At 39.6% G+C, this 18,339-nt stretch overlaps 1 protein-coding gene across 2 annotated transcripts; it reads right to left on the bottom strand.

The window, feature by feature from the left end:
• Nucleotides 1-1,281: 1,281 nt before the first annotated feature.
• On the bottom strand, nucleotides 1,282-17,545 carry LOC138064790 (complement C1q tumor necrosis factor-related protein 3). 2 transcript variants are annotated; one of them, XM_068928720.1, is made up of 6 exons: nucleotides 17,098-17,545; nucleotides 11,885-11,996; nucleotides 9,121-9,275; nucleotides 6,340-6,469; nucleotides 4,797-4,896; nucleotides 1,282-3,335 (listed from the first exon to the last, which is right to left on the bottom strand). In XM_068928720.1, exons 1-6 carry the CDS (start codon nucleotides 17,383-17,385, stop codon nucleotides 3,176-3,178), a joined length of 945 nt encoding a protein of 314 aa, XP_068784821.1. In that variant the 5' UTR covers nucleotides 17,386-17,545; the 3' UTR covers nucleotides 1,282-3,175. The 2 variants fall into 2 exon arrangements, with proteins under 2 accessions (XP_068784821.1, XP_068784822.1); XM_068928721.1 differs by having other exon boundaries at nucleotides 17,302-17,542.
• Between the last annotated feature and the right edge of the window lie 794 nt (nucleotides 17,546-18,339).

The raw sequence follows: 18,339 nt of genomic DNA, 5'->3' as shown, positions 1-18,339 counted from the left end.
AGGAGGCTTGCTGCTCTCGCCTGGTCAGAGCCAGGAGTTCATGGGCTGGAGAGAGAGACATAGAGTCAGCTCAGCGAAGACAAGAAACCATTAAGTATGCCCTGTAATACAGCTTTAGAGTTTCTAGGAGGTTTTTCTACCTGCAACACAAATTCCTAAGGGTATCTCAGATGCCTACATCTGACCTTAAGTGTGTTTTTTGTTTTTTTCTTTAGACCAAATTGATCTCCTGAATTTAGGCCGTTCAGTTCCAATTTAATGACTTTTCAGGGACCTAAGGAGTTTGTTGCAAATGGTAGACGGTGTTGATTCACATAAACCATACAAGATATCACCTATATCAAAACGGAGGACCAGAGTCTTTGAAAGAGAACGCATTTTTTTGAGCATCAGCTAAAGAAGTGGCTTCAGTTACGGACTGCAATGAAAAGACAACTATTATTCATAAATATTTCTGAGAAAAAATATGCATTTCACCTGATTTACTGAGTATAAAATAATTTTGAGGGATAGGAATACACACAGGTATTTTTACATAACAGCTATATTTTGAAGGACCTTTAAAATTAATATCTAAGTTAACAATTTATTTGTAAGATATCACAACAATCAGCAGAGATTGCATGCAATAACTTTACGGAGAAAATATCATAGAGATGTCATATGAATACTGGGAAGGATGAACCTTGTTTATAAAAACCTCTTAGCTTTAACCTTGGAACCAAACCATGGTTTGTCAGAAACTTTCAGGCTGATTTTCAGTTGCCTTCCACCCTATCTTAGCAGGGCAAGGTGTACAAAACTTGCAAAAACAACATAAAATGAGAATGGCAAAAGTTGGTGTTCTTTTATGCCATGGTCATTTTCAGAGATAATGTAAAGGACCTTAAAGTGAACCATACGTGACCAGTTTGTAAGTGCTTTATTTTGACCAGAATGAATTAAGAGGCCATACCATAAAGGAAAATGAAGCTCCCAATGGAGATTTAATTTAAATCCCCCTTACAATATAAATTTAAATATACATATACATCCACACACACACACATATGCATGTGCCTGTGTGTGTGTGTGTGTGTGTGTGTGTGTGTGTGTGTGTATGTATGGGTGTATATACAAAATAAATACATTATTGACCCTTAGTAATGGCTTTCTCCAGTTCAGTAGCAAAATGAATGCTTAGGAAATACGTGTAAAGGACATATCCCCATAGTTTCCTAGTGGTAAAGGTCCTTGGCTGATCTCAGATATGTTGTAGTAAATATAGATGTGAACAAACCATTACAGTTTTACAACTATTAAACTTTATTGGGTAAATGTATGTTTTACACAGTAAGCAAACATTCCTAACACAACAAGAAATAATTTTTTTAAAGATTTTTCTTACCGTGAAAGTTAGCTCATTATGCTGTATATCATACAGGCTTTGTGCATTTAATTCCAAAAGAATAACATTATCTGATTACCTAGTGGGTGGATTTTAGTTTGAAGGCATGCCAAAATGTCACTAAAATGCTTATTGAAATAACATGGTCTCAGGTTTTGAAAGTCTATGTGGTGCAAACCTACCCCAAATTCATAAAAAGAAAATGAAGTAAAATAAACTATCAGAGGATAGTTCATTAATATTTTCAGTGGTTGATGCATAAAATGAAAAAATAACAAGTCCTAATCATCAAGTACTAGCATGCATTTTTCATCACAAGATGTTGTTTACACAAACTAAGAATGTGTACAAGGACATACAAATCCTTAGGGCATATTTTGATTCTTTTACTCCGTTGTACTGGTAATGGTATCTTTATCCTATATAAAAGAAATTCAAATAAATATTGAACAGAGTTTGCATTTGTTCTAACCTCACCTGCTTGTTATGCATTAATGTCACGGAATGTCTGGTGCAAATCCCTGCTAAAATGTAATGTATCTTTCATCCGTTTTTGTGTGGAGAGCCAGAATATGCGGAAGATGCACACGTTCAAACCTCAGTATTTGTGTAGCCTATTTGGTGCTGATAGGATCATTCTTAAATAAAAAAGAGCAAGATAAGATTTCAGGTACCCAAACTCTGAAAAACTGGAGAGCAAATAATGCTGAAGAACGATCCAGTTTACTGTGATCAGAACTTCTAAGCTAGTCAATGTTTCCTTTTACCAGTTAAATATTGAACTGGGTTAGCTACTGCTTTGCCAGGCTGCAATTTCTTCTCCTGAAATACTGGCTCTTGGCAGGCTGGTAAGCAAACTGTATCAACAACTCCACTGTTAAGTAAATATGCAGTATAACAATGTATATCCTTCTAAAAGAGCTTCAAACTCCACAAAATACGTGTTTCTCTGTGTGTGCTGCCAACAAATTCGCAACCTCTCCAGCGTCTATGGCTCTGCCTTGACACCCTGCATTCAACTACATCAGGTTTCAAAAATCTAAAGGCTAGGAAGGAACATACGGTTCCTCTGTCTGACCACTGCACCCTGAAGGCTAAATTACCTTAGTTTTAAGCTGCTACTAAGGCAAGAATTACTACCACTCATTTTCTTTTTTTTGAGTAAATATGTACTAAAAATCTACAAAAAATGACACCAAATGCATCATCAGAGGTTTGAGATGGCAATGCAATAAACCTGAATTCTTGACATCTTTATTTTCACATTTTTTCTCCTATTTGTAAAGTTCTTTCTAGGCCTTCCTCCTGTAAATCTGCTCTCAGCTGAGCTTACTTATAACTCATTCAGGCCTGTTTCCATAATGCAAGCTTAAATGAACGTGTAAAAAGGACTGAATAAAGGAACAAAAAACCATGAATCCATTGTTCAATTCCTGACGTACAATTAAGTGTATTTACAGACAAAATTGACTTAACTGCGCAAACTGCTCTCTAAATCATGTTAAACTCCTTTGCCTTTCTTTTTCAGTTACGTTGGTGAAGAGAGCAATAGCAACATTTAATACTCCATTAGATGCAACCTAGATGACAATATATCTTCTGCGGATCTGTAATCGTGTCAACTACCCAATGTATTCAGCTCATCTCTGATACACAAATAGCAACGCGCTGCATCCAAACAAGCCTTCTTGATCTTTTTCACCATAATGCTATTCCGTAGTCCAGAGAAAAATGTTAGCTCAAAAAAGAAGCTTCCTCAGATGAATATCTTTTTGGTTGTTTCTTTTTTTACTTCGTTTCAAAAAGAAGAAACCCAGCAAAAGTGGAGAAGCGTTGGTGGTCCCCGTGGAGGGCTCCATTTCCCATTCGCAGCCAAACTTCATCTCCCTTGGCAAGTTTTAGCACCGCACTGTTTCCTGAAGTGTCTGCTTTCCCTTTTGATTCATAGCTAAGGATGAATATTTTACAACAGCTCAGCTCTTTCTTTATTGACAATGACCAAGCAAATAACTTGGAAAAAAAAAAAAACAAATCCAAGGAAGCACATTGCTATCCTGAGCAAAACTTCCCTCCAAGGTTTGCTAACATCTTTTATCTGCTTTACCTGAAAATTTGGGCATCTTTGTGCATCTGATCTACTAGTCAAATCGTGCACCTTATTTCAGTGCATTATTTCCTTCCTTTCTGAAATTCTGGAAGTTTAACTTACTCGGGTTTTATGTGGAGCACCAAAGCAAATTTATTGTTTAAAATAAAACTCTACTCATTCTTCACAGCGCTCTGGATTTCGCATTATGCTCTTTTCCCTTGGATTTATCTCAGCTAATTTTGCATGCCCGCCGGTCAGGAGTCTCATGTAAGCTGAGTACCTGCACTCCCTGCTGCCAGTAGACAGTTCACTCCGGCCTAAGGCCCTTTGCTTGAACTTAGATCTGTCCAACGTGGGCTAACCTGCTGACTTTGCATGTGTGTTGGTTTCCTTTCTTCCACCTGTTGTCTTTTCTGACATTAATGCTTCAGGAAAAATAGCTGAGTACTTTTTCTTTTGTAAGATTTAAGGGGGAACGAAACACCCGTTGGAGGTGCCTCGGCTACTGGCTGTTGAAGAAGCCTAGACAACTTAAATGAATCTGCTGTCTTCAAGGTGCCTAAAATACTGTGTGATGAGTCTAAACTTTTCTGTCTGTTTATGAAGGCTCAAGAAAAAGCTTGATTTTGGCATCCGGCTCGTTGTTGGTATTAAGTGAATAATAATAAAGATACTTTTTTTTTTCCCCAGGTATTAATCTGGCTACTAGCTCTTGACCTGTCCATTACACGAGTTGCTATGCTAAAAGTGTATCCTATTCTTCATTATTCTCAAGTAACACAAACAATTCAAAAACTTTTTAATCAAGATATGTTAACAATAAAGCCAGTAAATGGAGCTTTTGCTTTTTACTCCTTTGCTTCTTACTCCTGTAGTTACTTACTCCTTACTACTGCAGTACTACTGCTCTCTTCTAAAGTAACCTGCTTTCCTCTAATCTTTAACAAGACTATTATTAATTGCTGCATACTGCATTACTCCCCTTCTCTTACAGGTTGAACGAAGATGGAGGTATGTTTTTAACAGAGTAACAGCATGTTACCACAGGACTCAAACCCTGATTTGCAATGTTAATTCCTTTCCTCAAACTTTGAGGAACTTCTAATCAAGGCTAAATTTTAGGCACATGTTCTGTGGCAGATATGATCCAAATCTGCAAGTTGAGTAGGGCAAAATACAATACAATTTTTTTGTTGTTTATTTCACCCTACTGTTTTCCTTCCAAAAAGGAACAATTTCACATTTCTTGCAACGTAAGCAAGAATTCACATCTGTGCAAACATGTCTTCTGCAGTGAAAATGGCCTGGCTCTCCACTTACCTATATAAGCTGAAAACAGTATTGCCATTATGCATTAGGTACACGTACACTTCCTCCACATCTTCATGTTTCATCATATTGAAGGTAAAGAAATACACCCCTGAAAAGGTTAAACATTTATAACGTGTTTGCTTCATAGAATGAGGTAGTCATGCTACAGGCTGGTGCTTCTTGCTTAGAAATCCTAACAGCTGAAGCCAAATTCACCTTTCAGTCGTCAATGGGTATTTCACTTCCACTTACAGTGTGCCAAAATCTGACTAATTTTTGTTCTGTGAATGACAGGGGTTCAGCCACATGCCATTCCAGAGAAGTGATGGCCCTTGGGCACATGCAGGACCGCTCATCCCTTCCGTCTCTCCAAAACGGAAGTTTCCCGGAGGCTGAGCCTAGTAACCCCTCTTTCACCTTTTCCTCCTTGCTCTCCCGCTCCCACCTATTCCCGAAAGGGCAGTCTCCAGGGCAGCTCCTGCTCAGCCCCAGAGGCCATCCCAGGTCGGACAGGGCACGAGCCTTGTAACAGCACCTGCTGCTGCGTGCCTGCCACACTGCGTCCTGCATGACACGGACGCAGCCTTTGCTCTCTGCCCTTGCACAGGCCACCCCTTGCCCTCACCCTTTTCTATTCAGCTCTTCGAAAGGCACTGGCAATGCCATCAGTACAACCACGTTACATGTCACGAGGTCTATGAGGCTCCCATAGGACGGAGGAGAAACTTCTGGATCCTCAGCAGCAAGGGCTGTAGCATTAACCCTGCAACGTTCTGGGTGCTGTGAGCTTAGCATTAGTATCAAAGTCATTAAATCGTTATAGGTGAAAGTTTAATGCCCACATATACCTTAATCTCAAAGGGAGGCAGATCTGTGAGGAAAATCACACATGCTCCTAATTGTCTGCAAGACAAGTGCCACAGCAAGCTTGGAGGCCTGACTTTCATTTATGCTAATGTCGCTTTTCACAGCGGGACGTAAATGAGTGGAAGGGTGAGAAAAGCCAGGTGAAGGACGATGATCTCAGGCTTTGCTTAGACGTATTTTTGGTTAGGCATGTGGCCATCCATCCGCACCACAGCTGTGTGAATTGGGGGATTGACACAGATGAAAAATGACTCAGGAAAACCTGTAATGCCTCATTTCTAGCCACATCTGGCCCAGCTCATGGCGCAGGGGAAAGCAGGGACAGTGGGGGTGACAGGAGGCAGGAGAAGGCAACTGCAGAGCTGACGCTGTGATGTGAGGCCATGGCTTTCTCATCATGGCAGCAGAAGCGCTAAAGGTCTAAATGCAGGCTGTCCCGCTTCCTCCGCACCACTGGCCATGCATCCTCCTCCTGCCTTGAGGCCAGCACTAATGCCATTGGCGAGCCTTCTCCTGGTTTGCTGTGTTTCCAGTCTCATTTTTCCTGAAGGCAAGAGCTACACAGGCTATTCCCATGAGCCTCATCAGCGCCTTGTGCAAATGCACTACTATTTTCTCATCACTATTAGCCACACTTCTCCCCATAGCTCCCAGAATTATGTTATTTTGTTTTGCAAGCACTCACCGTTCACTGGAGCTCCAAATCTACCAGTCATGACATCAAAGAAATTGCCGACATTGGTTTCAACACTACTGAAGATGATGCCACTGTTCTGGTTACTGAAGTGTGTAGCCATGGAAGCCATGAATGCAACCTACACAAATGCAGTTCTTATTTAGTCCGTTATTCATAAAATGCACAAATATAGGGAGTCAGCTACAGAATTTCATCTCGTATTTGCGGTCTGTTTATTTTCCTGACAGAGATGTTCTTCTAGGGTCTGATCCAAGGCCATTAAACTCCAGTAACAAATCTCCCATTGAATGAAATTGGAAGAGGACTAGCTTCCTTACGTTCAATTGGGCTATTCATAACTGTAAAAGTAAGTGTATGGGCAAGTGTTTGCAGGTCAGGACCTTAGTTTGGGATTTTATTTACCTTAAATTCTCTCTAGAATGATGCAATAGAAAAGTGGCACTGAAATATGTGGTGTTTTGCATAAAAATAATTTAATTAGTTTTTATATGTTCCCCAATGCATGTAAGCTGGATATTGCTTTTAACTGAAAGTGTGAAATAAATCGTGCATGATAAAAATCCATACACATTAGTATTTCTTGTTAACTACTTTCAGAGATGCATGAAGCATTTTTATTAGAGGTGTCCTAGAAGTAAAGTGACTGGGATTCAGCAGTCACTGCTTTTTCTCTCTTACCAGGTGCTCTGTATCCCTCAGTAATGACAGAGGGTGATGGAGATCAAAAGAGGAAACTAAGAACGTGAAAACTGTGCTTGAACTTCCTATTAACCTTCTTGCAGTGAGATGCATCAGTTGTGGAAAATATTTCATAGGAAGCAGTGCAAAACCATCTACCTAGGCAGGGAAAGGGGCCATCCCGTCTGCGAGGCTGAGGTCCCCCAGCTGACTGTCAGTGGAGGGGACACAAGCAGAGCCACTGCACCTGAATGCCAGAAGACTACGAAGGGACAAACATTTTATTTCTATCTCTCAACTTCTTAGATGAAAAGTGTTCAGTTACAGTTGTTACTGCTCACAAAAGTGATTTTTCATGAGATTTCAGCTACATAGGAATTAAAAAGAAAAAAAAATGCTCTTTTGATTTCAGATCCAAACGAGAATGAAATTGGAACAGACAAAATCAAATGCAAGTTCGGATCCGACACTGGAAATCGTAAGCTATCATCTGCTCAGAAATCTGAGGAGCACCAGATGTGAGCTCAAAGCCTGGGCTTATTTTCCTTATCCCTGCATGTATGCATTTACTATAACAGCAAACTGTTAACTTCTTGTTTCTTAGCCAGGATCATGTCAAAGTTCATCATGCGTTAAAGCAAAGCAGCTGCAATGGCAGCTTGATGGAATTTATTACTTTTTGTCTAGATTCCAATTCACATTCCCTTTGACCCCGAGCTACTTTTCTTGGGCTCACCAAAAGAGTTGAAAAAGGTGTCTTTTCTCCCTATGTCCCATTTTGAAGTAGCAGATCAACATGGACACAGCTATCTTTCAAAATAATCCTGCGCTTAATGGCATTGTATTCAAAAGTGTTTTCTCCTCTCCCTATCCCCTCTCTAAAAGCACGATGTTGACGAGAAACTATGTGCTTACTGGGTCAAGATTTTTTAAGCATGTCTGTTAAATACAGTGAAGAGATTTACTTTAAAGCAAGTATTGCAATATGAGCCTTTATTTTGATCATTTTTAACTGTTCAGTATTTAACTTACTTATTATTACTGCCACTACCTTAATATTAGGAGAAATACTTGATAGCTCATTTTAGAATTGCAAGAGTATTGCAAAACCCATTAATTTTGGAAATCATTTTCAGGCTGAATTTTATTCCATGCAGTTATCCCATCTCCATGCAACCTAGGGCTGAGCTTTCAAATATATACAATGCCAAGAAATCCAAAGCTATTTTCCCCCATTGCACACATGTTGGTTTACTAGTGACTAGTTAATTTTCATGTTTTTTCTGAAGATATGAAGAAGCTCTAATCCAAAAGCCATGCACAACTTAGCTAGGTTGACACAGCAGCGAGCCCAAACAAATATACCTCATCCCTCAGCAGAGCTGACAGCTCAACTCTGAACCCACGTCATGCTCGCCTGGCTTTTGGATAGCTGAATCATAGGCAGAACCTACCTGCTTCTCCCTCATGGCAGCTGTACGGAAATAACCCACGTAATGCAGAGCAACATTTTTAAGGTGCTGGGATACTTTAAATAAACACAGATAGTTGCTGGGCAGCATTTTTCAAAACCTAAAAACTCTGGACTTCACGCAAAGGTTTTGACCCAATACTTTTGAGGATTTGGATATATATGCCGCTGCAAATCTCATAGGGCCTGGCAGACCTCAAAAGCGTGGGCCTGAGTGACGCCTTTACTATTCTCGTATGGCCTAGGAAGTGCGGAGTTAGGTATGTGATCTAGCCTAATGGGAAAACAATGGTGCCATTTACTCTTCGTTAATGATCCAGATATTGGCTTTCTGCCCTGAAAGGGAACGGTATATGCTTCTTCCTGCTCATTTTGCAGCTGGATTCTTACTCTGAAGAAAGGCTAAGCCCTGGTGTCTTTCTTTTCCAGGAAGATCTGGCAGAGCACATTTCTCAGTCCTGACAAGTGCTATATATGTCACTCTATAGCGTATTCTGTTACAGATGGATTTGCTTCGCAAGTATCCTATGGTAATTAGGCACAGCTTTGCAGAGGAGAAAGCTCCATAACCTCCCTAACCCAAACACTGCTGCAGACAGCACGAGCCAGAGATTTTGTACCTGCAGCTCTGGGGGAATCCCAGGGTAACCCTTCTCGCCTTTGGGTCCGTGATGGCCACGCTCTCCCCTCGGTCCCATATCTCCTTTGTCTCCTTTCTCACCTTTGGCTCCTTCCTGGCCTGTTGCTCCATTATTTCCATTGTTTCCATGATTTCCTTAAAAGAAACAGCTTTCTGTTTGACTTAAAGAACTTTATATAATGTATTCTAACAGATACCCGTGACGGGTTTCTTTTCCACCAGTTCACTACACACACGCTTTTCAGTGTCATAAGACCCATAGTGAGCTGCCAACGGACAAGCTGTGTGGTTAAGGTGAAGGTTAAGGTTTTGACGAGCAAATTTCCAAAAGGAGATGCGATTATGTTTAAGAGTTAACCCTCATGCGACCTTGGTGTTGCTGTACGAACTGCAGATGCCTCAGGTCCCTGAGCTGCTAGCTGTAGGACCAGGCAGTTGCACAGGAAGAAACCTTGGCGGATGCAAGGCTCAGGGAAAGCGAAGGCCACTGCCCGGTGGGGACATACCAGATGGTCCATGTGGGCGCTTCTGCTTTTCCTTGTGTGCAAAATCTTGTTTCTTGTTGCTTTCATAGGATAATTTGGAGGAACATTTTGCTATCTTTAAAATGCATGTTGCAAATGGAGAATGGTGGTAACCTTAAACTAGCTAAAAGACATTTGAGGGTCTCCATTCTCAGGGTGCAGGTCACCTCGAAGGGGTTGACTGGTCATTCCTAAACTTAAAGAAAGACAAAAGTCCTATAATGAAGCTTTTCTGAGGTGGTTTCATATAAAGGGAGTCATTGTAGAAAGGTGTTTCTGCATCTGTAGTATTACTTACTTTCTGATGTTTATTGAGGAAATTACTGAGCAAATGTCTGCGACTGACAAAATTTTAAAGCTGGCTAGAATAACTGAATAATTCTTATGCTTACCTGAAGCAAGATCCTGGCCTTTAAATTAATTACTAAGGGGTTTAGTTAATGTAATCATTGATCTAATTCTACCTGAATTGAAACGAGATCCTTCACAGCTCTTCTTGTTCTTTAATGAAAAGCGATTAGTGACTCTAATTGTGAATTTGCAAGAAGAACGGTATTGTTTGAGGTCAAATCTAATGAGTAAGTGATTCTTCAAAGTTTTTGTATGGAGAAAAAAATTGACATCAAACAAGGAAGCTAAATGGTAGATGTAAATAAGCACATTTTTTGTTTGAATGGAGAAATCGATAGCCTTTAAAAATTAAAAGAAAGATCTTTCATATAAAACAAGAACCACTTCTCTGTTTAGAACAGAAGTGTGAAAGTGGTATTTGAATCAATCAATCAAGTGAACTGCAGCTGTTGTCATTTCCTTTAGGTGTGTAACGATACAAAATGCAGCAGATGAAGGAGACAGAAATTCTCGGCTGCAGAAGGATGCCGTGGAGCAAGCGTTTGTGGTGTCTTTTGGCAGCATGAGGGTGCGACTGAGTCACGTTCTCGCATGAGGGAAGGGCAAAGCTGGGTCTCCACCGTGCCTAGATGCGGCCACAGCAGCGTACTGACTGGCAGCCCTGAAAGTCTGGGCATAACACAAAGTCTTGTCCCACTTCCAAGAAGGCAACTCTTTAATACATACAGCAATATTTCAGCATGAGAGGCCTCACTGTTACATTTCTCCTACATTGGCAATGATCAATACTATTCTTACAAAGCATTGATGCATGAAATAAATTCTAGCTCGTAGCAGGCTAATACCAAATACGCCTAATACCTAATTATGCCTAATACCAAAATATGTCAAAGTAACAATTTATTTTCGTATTTTTGCAATCTGAAGCTAATTCTTTAAACACTTCATTTAGAATAGTAAGTCAGATGTACCTATTACTGGAAAATGTTCCTCTCATAGTACCTAAAATCACCTTAAGGAAAGGCTGCTTCAATTTTTTGTGTATTGTTATCTATTATTTCTTAACTGTCAGTAAATTTGTGAGACAGAAGGATAACGAAATAATATTTTTATTGTAGTAACAGAAGAGAAAAGGTTAGGAAGATGAGACAAATCTATCAGTCAGTAACATGTTAATTTACTTTACATATCTGCTTTAGAAACGACCATTTCATGAAGGTAGCCACCATAACAAGCTTACACCAAGGTACAACTGTCTTTTTGCCTTCTACAGGTTTATCTTTTTCCATACCAATTACTAGATCAAATTACACCCTTTTCTTATGTATCCTGTTATTCTGTGTGTGTTTTTAATAAATAAATTATTTTGTGTTAGGGAAGACAACATGAAAAGAGTAGAAGAAGAAATTTCCATGAGAGAATAGAGCGTATGTGTCTCTGTAAAAATTTGGTTTGCAGTACACTAGATAAAAAAAACTCCTAAATGCAGCATAATTTAGCATTGCTGGATATTCAATGGTGAAAGCAATAATCAACTCCAGGGAACAAGTTCTCCCAGCTTTAATGGAAGTTTCATGCAGCTTTAAGAAGAGAGAGCAATTTGGCCTAGAAATGCAAGAAGACTACTTTCAGTATGAATTTCTGAAAGCTGAATTTTATTAACAAATTGTTTTTCACTGGAGTAGACTTCAGGGTCTAACTTTTCAGTTAGACTATCTTCCCTATCTTCCCCTATCTTCCCTGAAATTACAGAAAAACCCGTTTCCACATCTCTCCCCAAATTCTGATGTTTAGACCATTCTCATAGAATATCCTGTAATGTGTAGCCTGTAAATATATGCTGATCAAGAATCAATTAAACATCTTTACCTGGCATCCCAGGGGGCCCGGGAGGTCCTGGGGGCCCTTGGTAGAGTCGAACACCAAAATCACCACGGCAGCAGGTACTGCAGTCTGGATTCTGCGGTCCCGTTTGTGGGGGCTAAGTGCACAAAAATAGGTATTAAGTAACTCATTCATGGAATGCATCAATCATATGCATGTTGGTTACAGGGTCTTCATTATATATCCTCAGTTTATATATTTGCGTAAGTTTTCAAAACACTTCTTATCTGAACTGAAATCTACCAAACTTGGATTCCCCCAAAGATGTTATTTTTGGAAGACTTAAGGAAAAAAGCTCTTCAAGTGTTCTAAGAGCTATATGAACGTAGAGAGGGAAAAAAAAAGCTGCTGTGTTAAAAAATGGGGGATTTGGAAATAAAATAATACTGAGTAACGAAAGTTAGATGAATATATCATTAGGTTCCTAACCTGCTTTTCACTGACACCAGATTTCAGCAAAGACCCTTTGCTGACAAACAAGCCTAAGTGCAACAAGTGGCAGGAAACAAAGGCCTTCCTTTGGCCTTCAGCAGTGAGCTGTCCTCTGCTAAACCTGGAGAAAACTGGGCTGGACTGCCAAAAGGAGATATACAAAATTGTCCATGCAGCAAATTCCTGTTAATGCCCCCAGAGTTGCATATTTACAGGTTATTAAAGTTAGAAGAACCTACAAAAGTGCCAAGATACGTGAGAAAAGTCAAACTGACCATGAATAAAGTGTTATGGACATTTGATTGATTATTTATAGCTGAGGTTGTGTAAGCATGAAAACCTGTTTATATGATGAAACACATAGCAACATAAATAACTAATGAGTTCATTATGCTACTGTAGTAATAGTTTAATAGAGTTTTATTTCACTGCTTTTCTTTCCCAAATTGCTATATTTAGACTAATGGATTCTCATTCAGTTCTGGTTAGATTTTATAACTAGGCTATCAAGTTGATTTAGCAGTTACAAAGCTTTCAGTGGGTCAGCTGAGGTAGAGGTCCAGGTCCTTCTACCTCCTTCTCATTTTTCCTTCTTTGTTGCTTTTTCCCTACAATTCTTTGCTATTAACCTGAAGTACAAATCTGCAGTGCTTAAGATCTGCTGGGGAATAGTCACACCAGTCTGACTGCTACTTTTTTTCTAATCATTCTCCTATTTGTCTTCCTTTCCTTTCTTTTCACTGCTGTTCTTCATCATCCTCAAACTACTTGCCTAAAGCAGACCTACTGGTTTAACTGCACCAAATGAGCCCCTGGTGAGCTGGGAACAGCCAAATAAACACATAGCTGCACTGTATTCCTACCCTTGAGGCCACCAGCTGGCTTGATCTGAAACATTGAAGCTTATTGCCCATCTTTTGGATGATGCCAAGCACACCCCCAAGAAGTCATTAATTTCAAAAGGCTCAGGAATTTAATTTTATGGAAATAGAAAACACCTTTTATGCCACCAAAATACTGCCGTGGCTCCGATGGATCAGACGCGTGCACTGTTGAGCTGGAAGTGCTGATGGCAAAGATGCCATGGGGAAAAAGGCCAGCTGGAGAGCTCAGAAAGTGGGCATTGTATTCAAAGAGGCACGGAAATTTTAACAATTGCCCGTGGCCAGAAGGGCTTTGGATTATGGGTTTTTGGTCAGTCCTATGCTGTTTACCCTCATTCTGATAACGGCTATACTGTATGAGAAAAAATGAGTTCTACCTGCTGGACTATATGTCCCTGGAGGACCCATCTGTATGCTTCTTGCTGTCTAATCTCTCCCAGTTGTTAGCAAGAACAAAACTGACAATCTCCAGATGTACTGGTCAAAGCTTTCCTAATATGAGATAAGAAGTAGCCCTGCTTTCAGCTAGTTTTCCATTCTTGAAGGGGAGCCAAATGCAAGAGGACTGGAGTTATGCAAATGTTTTGCACTCCCTGGAACGCTGATTTTCAATGTTGTGCTGAGCTCGAAATCTCCAGCGCTTTTCTGGCAGCGCTTGATATTCCTGATAAGTAGGAAGGCCAACTATAGAAGCATCTGTCAAGAGCAAATAGATAGTACCAGCCTAGAAATATCCAAGTGCTTCAAGTTATCTACAATCTAACTGTGGATTATAGGTAAGGAAAAGGATGAGTCCAGGGATCTGGATTTCATGTATCAAAAAGAAGTCTTACTCAAGTGTATAAGGCTCTCTGAAGAGGTAAGACTTATTTCCTTACCCAGAGCTCTGAAATCCCGAACAGCGTTGTTAGCTAACCAGCAAGGTTGTTCTAAAATAGACACTAGTACTGGTCATAACCAGTTAGACATTACCTCTCCAATAGCTCAACAGGTTATTACATGTGAAAGGGAGCAAGTCCTGCCAGCCTGGTTGTATTAGAACAGTTCCACTGACTTCAAAACAACTACTTCTGCAAGCTGTGAAGTAATATTGACTTATTATCTTTACTAATCCTTCGACTAGGAGAAAAAATGTTCATAATCAGCTGCCAAGAACAATGGATATTCAGGATACTTTTCTAATCTCTAAAAACAGAGGACTTCATGAAAAACACATTTAAAGTAAACATCTGCACGTAATGTAAAATTACACTCAAATGGGACATAAAGATTAATTGCAGCCTACTTGCCAAAGGGGTCCTATGCATCAATTTGTACATAAATTTTATTGCATGATGAATCTTTGGCATTGCTCTCCAGAACAGGAATATGATTCAGCAGCTTACGAAATGCATCTGCCACACTGATATCCTAGTACAGTTGGAAAACTAGAAATGAGGACACCGGGGATATTTGTTGAACTTCCTTTGATTTAGCAGGTAGGAGGCAATTCTAGGGAGCAGATGGCCTATAAAATTCCTTTAATTTAAACCTGTGATGCAATCAGAATTGGAGAACCAGCCCTCTTTCCATTTCCTGGTTAATTTTCTGGGTTTCTGTTTATATTGTCAAAGACAATACAGAAGAGCAAAGTGCATCCATCAATCATTTCCTGTGCTGAAAGAGAAACAGCCTGTCTCTGTGGGCACCAAAGTCCTCCCTCCTCTTGCAAAGGAATAAACAAACCACCAAAATTCAGGGCAAAAAGCCAACAGGGTCAGGGGTATTTGAAGGTTTTCAAGCAACGTAAGAAGGAAGAACATGTCTTGCTCTCATCATTCATTAAGAGTTCTTGTGCTTCAGAAATGCACCTTATATTTTTCAGAAGTTACCAGCAGCCTGGAAACTGGCCGGTGCAGCAAAGATAAATACTATTGTCTCTTTGGCACAACAGTGAATGTGATGTTTAAAACACTTTAGCAGAAGGGTAAAATTCTCCAGCCAGGGCTAAGACAATCAAGAAAGTAGGGATTTTAGGGACGAAACCTTTCCATTCACAGCTTGGGTGTTTTTCAGCTGTTGCAGTTGCCAAACAGCTTCCAGATAGCTCAAGGAGAAGGAAGAGGTTTGCTATAACCTAAAACATGTCCCTGCCACCTTTGCTCCCCCTCTGCCTGGAAACCCAGAGCGTCTCGAGATGGAAAATGCCGATTGCATCAGCCACTCTGTGATGGATTATCCCTGTTGTGCATCTGCTAATGCTCCATTTCATTTAAGTAAGCCAAAAATGGCATCATTTCCCCAGCAAAGATTGCTTCCTAGGGACCAGACTGGCAGGTGAATGACCTGCCATCAGCTGTACTCAGGCTAGCTGGACTCAGTCTTAATGTCACAGCTTCTTCCCCACCAGGCAAATCCAAACACATTGTACTAAACTATCTGATGAGAAACACAGGCACCCCAAAGATCACAGTGGTACTTTGTGTCCAAGGGAGAGTTTGGCCCTTAACAAAGTCATAGTTTTATATTAAATCCTGCATTATCTGAAATTATGTTGACGTCAAGAAGAATCTTCTGTAATTATCACCACTGTAGGGTCTGTAGTATGCAGCTGCACAAGTCCCTATGCAGTAAAGAGGAACACACACACAAACATACACTAGCTGGTTCATGGGACTATATATCTGATTGTTCACACTGCTTATATACGGTAAGTGCAATTTAACATACCTAAGTTAAATATCTATTTTTCTGAGTGGACTGCAGAACATATAAATCCTGCCTAAGAAATTCAAAATGCAATACACTGTAAAATTTAAACACAGGGAACATAGCGGTATATTAAACCTATTCCAGTACTTGGAAGTGTTTCAGTTCTTTAAGCCCAGCACAGTACTAAAATCAAATCTGTCTCCTTATCGTGAAACAGGTTATTATTCAATGCTTATCCACATGTCCCTGATCTTTGGAACTCAGAATATAATGGTTAGATCTGAAAAAGTTGTAAAACGCAAATGGCAAAAGGCAAACTATACAGAGCTCAATCATTTGTATCAGAAATAGGAACAAAACACCCACGTTGTTGCCTTAAAAAACATACCAAGCAACAAAACAGTTTTGCCTACTGTGAGAAAAAGCTTCATCTTCTGTCCTTCAAAGTTTTGCCTTTAAATTTTGATGGCAGTATTTTATGTATAATCAAATGATGCAATTTTCCCTTTGCTGTGAGCTAATGACTATAATGTATAAATTGCCATGTAAACAGCATAAAAAGAGCTACGGTTTAAAAAGCAGGCACTACACATGATTTTAAAAACATTTCATTCCAAATGTTTTTTTCCACTGAAACTGAAAGTCAATTTGATATATCATTATTACATCTACTTGGAGCTGAGATACAACATTAGTGCCTGTTTTTTCAAGCTATTCCTTAGAATAATAATTGTGAATACTGAAAATTTCATTGTTTGTCTCAAGCTCAAAAGACTATATTTTCTATACATAATTTAATAAGTAAACTTTTTCACTGCCATTTGAATCCTTCCAAATATCTCTGCAAATTCCATGATTTTCCTTCACTTCCAAATGAATTAATAGCATATTTAATACTAATGTGTTAAACAAGAAATATTCTGAAACAACTAAGAGACTGTATATCACAACACACGATTGCATAGGATCATAGTTTCGGCAAAACAACGGGCTGCTGTGCATGTTGGTACCAGTGTCCCAGAACACTGCTGGTCCTACTAGTTCATTAAAAGATCCTATAAAGCAGCTTGGCAGGATACAGACCAGTAAGCAGCTTTCATAAAATTCATTTCATAAATATATCACTAGTAATCTTAGAAAAAAAGATCTCATTAGCTTTAAAGTTATCTTTAGAAGATTAATTCAGAGTACCTGGACTCTATCTGAGGTAGTCAGTTCTACATCATCTACCTCTGGTCTCAGGACTTTTTGGTCTGTAGAAGTGCTATTAGCAACAGTCCACTCTATAAGTTGACTCCGCTGTTTCAATATTTCCCTGCTTCTGGAACCTTTATGGCCAGTCTGGTGGTGACTTTGCAATACTTTGGCCACTGGTTTATAAGATCTTCTGCTCACCTCCATGTATTCATCTTGACACAGGCAAAATGGAAGAAAAAATAAAGCCAGCAGATGCCAACTGATGAAATCCTTCTCTGCCATGTTATTGAAAATAATTTCTCAGGAGTCCAGCAAGTGTCTTGCAGAAGGAGAACCTCTTTGCTGCACCAGGAGTTATGCGGTCCTTTCGGCTTTTCCACTAGTAAGCCTGGCACTGAGATCAGTACCAGGTTTTATACGGTTGTGTGCAATAAATAAAATGAAAAATGCCAAACTGACAGGATCCTTCATCCAAAATCAGTCATGCTTCTTTAAACAAACCAGGCATTATTCACCACTTCACCACCACAAGGAAAATTGATTTGTATGCTGGAAATGGCCACAGCATTTAACGGACTCCCGTGGTTCCTATTTGGGGGCATTAAAAAATGTAGCACCTTTTCTTTGGCATGTTTTTGTTTAAGTGTGAAAAAATGTGATGGAAATGGAGAACATGTGGCTAATGGTTTACGTTCCTTGATTAGACATGGAAAGGCTGTGAATTCACACTCTAAAATGTCTTTTGGACACAGTCACCTTCCTTATTTGCCAGGAAATTCACACACACAACTGCGTCAGCCCAGTCCGAAAATTCTTCCAAGAGCAATTAGGAAACAAAAGCACAAGAGGAGTTTTGCATATGATTCTGACCCAGTGGCTGCTTCTGACTATGGTTTTCATTCAGTAAAAGAAAAATATTGAATTTCTGTCAGTTGGCTGACAGTGGAAGGAGACAGGGTAAGTAGCTCTGAAAAACTGGGTTGAATTCAGATTTACAGAGCCCCGTTTCTCAGCATCAGTTCAGCTTACTCAGCCAGGCAATATTTTTTCCCTTGAGTTTCCAGTGTTGTGCTAAATGCATCTGCCAAACCAGATTTTATTTCTTCACTGCCAAGTAAATATCATTTACTGGGGGCTTATTTTATACTAAAAGAATCAAATTATATAGGTATAATAATATCCTTATTATATTTTTTGAACCACCCACTAGTATCCTCCAGAATGCCATAACTGCAG

This window comes from Struthio camelus, chromosome Z, assembly GCF_040807025.1.
Source record: "Struthio camelus isolate bStrCam1 chromosome Z, bStrCam1.hap1, whole genome shotgun sequence".
Lineage (NCBI taxonomy): Eukaryota > Metazoa > Chordata > Aves > Struthioniformes > Struthionidae > Struthio > Struthio camelus.
Note: the sequence above shows the minus strand (reverse complement) of the source record. Positions and strands in the feature narration are given on the sequence as shown.